At 66.9% G+C, this 5847-nt stretch overlaps 1 protein-coding gene across 1 annotated transcript; it reads right to left on the bottom strand.

The window, feature by feature from the left end:
- Window positions 1-843: 843 nt before the first annotated feature.
- On the bottom strand, window positions 844-2894 carry EGR3 (early growth response 3; the record flags this gene model as incomplete). The annotated part of the gene is made up of 2 exons (XM_080634666.1): window positions 844-1886; window positions 2741-2894. The coding sequence occupies 2 exons, from the start codon at window positions 2892-2894 to the stop codon at window positions 844-846; spliced, it is 1197 nt and encodes a 398-aa protein (XP_080490792.1).
- Window positions 2895-5847: the final 2953 nt, after the last annotated feature.

Raw genomic sequence — 5847 nt, 5'->3', positions numbered from 1 at the left:
TTACCTCCGATGGGAGCCGGTGCTTGGGAACAGGGAGAGGGAGAGCGGGGAGAGGGCCGGGGGGCAGAGGGGAGCCGGGTGGGCTCCGTCCATCCATCCCCGCCCGGCCGCGGGAGGTGCGGCTCGGGTCCAACGAGGGCCCGATCCTGCCCAGCCCGGCCCCGGGCATGCGGCAACCGGGGATCCAGGTCAGCCGGGATCCCTCGGGATATGCAAGCCAGGCAGCCCGGATCAGGGCCGAGCGAGGGGTGGGTGGGCTGGACCCGGGACATGCGGGATCCGGGAGGTGCGGGATCCAGATGGACTGGACCCGGGAGGTGCGGGATCCAGGCAGGCTGGACCCAGGAGATGCGGGATCCGGGAGGTGCAGGATCCAGGCAGACTGGACCCAAGAGGTGTGGGATCTGGGAGGTGCGGGATCCAGGAGGCTGGACCCTGGAGATGTGGGATCTGGGAGGTGCGGGATCCAGATGGACTGGACCTGGGAGATGTGGGATCCGGGAGGTGCAGGATCCAGATGGACTGGACCCGGGAGATGTGGGATCCGGGAGAGCTGGGTCAGGGCAATCCGGGTGTGGGTAATCCGGGTGCGGGCAGTGCTGGATCTGAGCACCGGGGTGCGGGCAGCAGGGATCCGGGTGTGGACAATCCGGGATCTAGGCAGTGCAGGGTCCTGTCGATCCAAGTGCAGGCAGGATCTGGGTGCGGGCAGCCTGGACCCGGTCAATCCGGGTGCGGGTGGCGTGGACCCGCACAGCACAACCCCCCGGCACCCTAAACCTGGGCGACGAGGCCGCTGCGGAGAGAAGAGGGGGTGCCACCAAACTGCTCCCCACGGTCCCTTCAAGCGCACGTGGTGACAGCGGGAGCGAGGGCGACGGGGGGCGAGGAGGTGGCGGCAGCGGTGGCGGGGGGCACGGCGGGGGGCTGCCCACCCGAGCCCTTGTCGGCCTTCTTCTCCTTCTGCTTGAGGTGGATCTTGGCGTGCCGCTTGCGCTCGTCGGAGCGGGCGAACTTGCGCCCGCAGAACTCGCAGGCGAAGGGCTTCTCGCCGGTGTGGGTGCGGATGTGGGTGGTGAGGTGGTCGCTGCGGCTGAAGCTCCGCATGCAGATGCGGCACTGGAAGGGTTTGTGGCCCGTGTGGATGCGGAGGTGCCGGGTGAGCTCATCGGAGCGGGAGAAGCGGCGGTCGCAACCCTCGGCGGGGCAGGCGTGGGGCCGCTCGTGGAGCGGCGTCTTGCTGGGCCGGTTGGGATACTTGCGGGGTCGGATGGGCTTGAGGGTGAGGGGTGGCTGCGGTAGCCCCCCGAAACCCGGGTGGATCTGCTTGTCCTTGAAGGCCTTGATGGTCTCCAGCGGGGTGATGGGGGGCGGGTTGACGCGGATGGGGTCCAAGCTCTGGAAGGGTTTGTGCTCCGTGATGGTGCCCATGTCGTTGGGGTGGTGGTAGAGGTTATAGTCTGGGATCATGGGGAAGAGGTTGCTGTCCAAGGCGGGTTTGGCCGCCTGGTAATCCTGGGGGGAGTAGGTGAGGCCGGGGTTGCTTTGAGGGTCGTGGAAGGAAACGGGCTCCGGGTAGAGGTCACTGCAGGAGGAGTAGGGCGGCAGCGCGGGGTACATCTGGTCCACCTCGCCCTGCGGAGGCCCCATGCTGCCCGCCGAGCTCTGCGTGCTGGTGAGTGCGCCCGAGGACGGCGGCACCCCCAGGATGCCGGCGCTCATCAGGCTGATGATGTTGTCCTGGCACCAGTTGGAGGGCGAGTCGAAAGCGAATTTCCCCAGGTAGGTGACAGTCTTGTTGCCCGGGGCCGGCTGAAAAGTGCCCGAATAAGAGGACAATTCCTGGCCGGCTTTTTCGTTCGCTAAACCAATGTCCATAACATTATCTGCAAAGTGCGAGAGAAACGGGGCAGGGTGAGCCGGGAGGGCCGAGACGCCCCGGGGGGATGCACCGGGGATGCACCGGGCCCGCTCCTTCCTTCCCTTCGCCGCTCCCCTCATCCCCCGGCGCTGGCTGCCGACGCCGGGCTGCCGGGGGAGCGGGGGCGTCCCCACCGGTGGGACCCGGGGGGGGACGGAGGTACCTGCGGCTACAGGTAGGCTTCCTCCCCGTCCAGCCCCGGCAGCGCTGGGCACTCCGCGGAGCCGGTTTGCGGCCGCCGACGCCGTTACCGACTCGCAGCCTTCCCTGTGCCCATCCCCGGAGAAACACGAGCTGGGGGGGGGATGTTTAGCCCTGTGGTGCTCCGCATGGGAGCAGGGACCCCCCGCTCCAAGCCCGCACCCCGAGAAAGCCGACGCCGAGTCCCGCGAAGCCCACGCTGCTGCGGGATCGGGGGGGAAACGGGCACGGCCACGCGTGTCCGCGGTGCCTCCGCATCCCTGAGGATCCCGGCGCGGGCGGCTGAGCCCCTCCGCGCTGCGGGGCTCCGGCTTTCCCCCTTCCACCCCGCGCTCCCCGTGTCCTCCTCCTCCCCACGGAACCCGGCCCCGTACCTGCGGCGGCGGCTCGGCAGCAGCTCGGCGGAGCCCTGCAGCGATCGCGCCGAGCCAAGGCGAGGAAAGGGGTGGGTGGGTGCGGGGGGGGGGACGCTCCCCAGCCCCAGCGCTTCCCTTCTTCCCTTCCCTCCGAGGCTCCATGACACCCTTCCCATAGCGTCCTCCTCCTCGCCCCACCGCTCCCCCCCCTTCTTCTTCTTCTTCTCCCCATTTCTCCCCCCCCCCCCCCTTTTTCTTTTACCTGCAGCCATCTGGTTGTAGTGAGCCACCGAGTCGCTGCTGCTGGAGAAGATATTCAAAGAGTTGGGGATCTCCTCTGGGTACAGATTGTCAGGCAATTGGTTCATCAAAGTGTTCATGGTCCCCGGCAGCTTCTCCAGTAGTTTGCCTGTCATAGCACTGGAGGAAAAGGCTGGATCAACGTGGCTCCGAGCTCAGCTCCCGAGGAAACAACATCCGAGTGGCAAATCCGTGCGAGGGGAATCATGCGAGAGAAAAAGTTGGGGGGGGGGAGTGGAGGGGGTGGGGGGGGCGGAGGAGGAGGGGGTGCGGGGGGGGGTGTGCGGTGCTCCGTGGGTCCCTGGTGGTGTTTCCTCGACGGGGGGGGTCTGGCTGGCAGATGTTGGTTGTAGAAGCGGGTGGGAGGATTTAACCCCTCCTCTCCTCTCCCCCCCCCGTTCCCTCCCTCCCTCCCTCCCTCGGCTCCGTTCGCAGGTTCCCTCCGCTGCCGCCCGAATGCTCCGCCGGGGACTCCGCAGCCCATTTATCCGGGCGGCGGGAGCGCTCCGTGACGTAGCTGCCCATATATGGACAGACAAAGCCGAGCCGAGGCCGAGACGTCACAATGGAAGCTCCGCACAATGGAACATTAGAAAGCAGGAAGCGGGGCCGGCGCGCGCGAGGACGGGCAACGGGGAGAGCGGTACCGGACACACCGGGTACCGGACACACCGGGCACCGGGCAACCTGCCCCGGGCACCGGGTACCGGACACACCGGGCACCGGGCAAGCGCACCGGGCAACTTGTACCGGGCAACCGCACCGGACACACCTGGCACCGGGCAGCTCGTACCGGGCAATGGGCACCGGGCAACCTGCACCGGGCAACTTGTATCGGGCACCGGGCAACCTGCACCGGGCACTGGACAACGGGCAACTTGCACTGGGTACCGGGCAATCTGCACCGGGCAACCTGCACAGGGCACCAGGCACCGGGCGGGGGTCTCCCCCTGCGCCCTCACATCCCACCGGGCGTGCGGGGCCGCCTCCCGGGAGGGCGGTGAGCCCCGGGGATGCTCAGGGCGAGGCTCTGACCTGGAGACTTCATATCCGCCCCCCCTCGTCTTCCTCCGCTCCATGGGGAGCAGGAGCGAGGGGATGAACCGGCCACAAACCGCGTCCCGCTGCCCCGCGTGTGTGCGGGGGGAAACGCGGCGGGGCCGGAGCCGCAGCAGCCTGAGACAGGTAGTGGTGACAGAGGAGGTGGCTTTGGGTGACAGAAGAGGTGGCTTTGCCCCCTCCCCGTGCCCCGGGTCCCGCGGGGAGCAGTGCTTTGAATACTTTAGAACAGGTAACACTTGTTGGTCGCCTGTGATTTTAACCTCACCTCCCCCCTTTAAAAGTTTGGCACTTCCAAGGCGTCAGTAATTAGGTGGTTTCGTGCTAACTGTGCCAACTGATGCTATCTTTAAAACCCTCCGAGTTATATAGCAAATGTATGGAAAAATGCTGTGTTGCAATAGCTCCACTTACCCAATTCCTGCAGGGCCGGCTTTGCAATGGGAGCGGGATCCGCGCTACGGGAGAGCTGCGGCTGGAGGCACCGGGCACCGGCTGCGCGGTGTGGGGGGGCACGGGGAGGAGGAGGCCACCGGTGCCAGCAGCCTCCGGGTTTGGGGTTGGGGAGTGGTTGGAGGGTGATGTGGGGCTCGGGGGGGGGTGGGGGTGGTGGTGTACGGGGAGTGAGGGGCTGCAGTTCCCATTGTGGCCTGTTTTGAGCCTGAGGAGGGTGTGCGTGTGCTCTACTTCAACCCCCCCCATTCACTTCAAAGGCCCCCATCAACCGCAGGCCCCCCATCCACTGCAGAGGTGCCCATCCATCGCAGGACCCCACTTTCGTTAGAAACACCCCCATTCTGTGCAGATCCCCCATCCTGTGCGCCCCCCCATCCTTCTCAGAGCACCTCCATCTTTCACAACCCCCCCCATCCTTCTCAGAGGCCCCCACCGCTTGCATCCCCCCCTCCATCCTTTGCACCTTCATCACCCCCACCCTTTGCAGGGCACCCCCTCATTTGACCCCTCTCTATTCGCGCCCGTTGCATCCCACCAGACGCATTTACCCCCCCCCAGACGCAGCCCACACCCCCCGCCCGTGCCCCGGCGCGGCCTGGGGGGAGCGCAACGGCGGCGGCGGCGGCGGGGACCGAGGTGGGGGGGAAGCGGGGCGGCGGCGGGCGGGCGGCCGAGGGGAAGCACCAAACAAGGCCTGGATCCGGTCCCGCCCCCGTTGCCTTCTTTGGCGGCCGGTTCCGGCGCCCCCGGCGCTGGGGAGGTGCGGGGCGGGCGCGCAACGGGGCGCGGAGCGGGGGGACCCGCAGCTCGCACCCCCCCCCCCGACAGCACCGCCCCGGCATTGGGGGGGGTGTCCCCGCCGAGCCCCCCCCTTCCGCCGTTCCCCGCCGCTTTCCTCGTCAGCGCATTCCCACGGTCGGAGCGCGATCGCATCCGCGGTGCTGGGGATGCTGCGGGTCCCCCGGCAGAGCAGAGCAGCGCCCCCCGCCCCAAACCAGCCCGAGCCACCCCACAGGCCGAGTCCGGCACCAGCACCGGGGCTCCCTGCCGGTTCCTCCGGTCGCTATAGTGGGGGGGTGAGGGTTTGCTTGGCCTTGCTGGCACCCCAGCATCGCCATGGGCGCCAGCTCCACGTTTGGCTCATTCCCACCTCGGTGGGTACCTGCCCCCAATGCTATGGGCAGAGGGGGACCCCTACCCCATTCCCACGTGGCATCACCCCCCGCCAAATCGGGCAGTGGGTGCAGTGATAACACCCCAGCCCCAACCTGGTTCAAAGATCTTTAGTCATAAGAACCTGGTTTATACAAGGAGCTGGGTTAGGAGGGAGCTTAAACCCAGCCTGTGAGAACCCAATCCTGCACGGCCACCGTCTCAGTTACTAACAGTGGTTTGATGCCAATTGACGGGGAACGGCCTTAAGCCAAAATAAACCGAAGGCAGCCTTAGACTGGCATGAAAACGGCCGCGTGGGGGTTGGACTGGCTTAGTTACAGCTCAGCTTAATGGGTTGGAGTGTTAAGAGCAGAGTAGTTTACCCAAAGGGAGCAAAAA

This window comes from Psittacula echo, assembly GCF_963264785.1.
Source record: "Psittacula echo genome assembly, chromosome: 25".
NCBI lineage: Eukaryota > Metazoa > Chordata > Aves > Psittaciformes > Psittacidae > Psittacula > Psittacula echo.
Note: the sequence above shows the minus strand (reverse complement) of the source record. Positions and strands in the feature narration are given on the sequence as shown.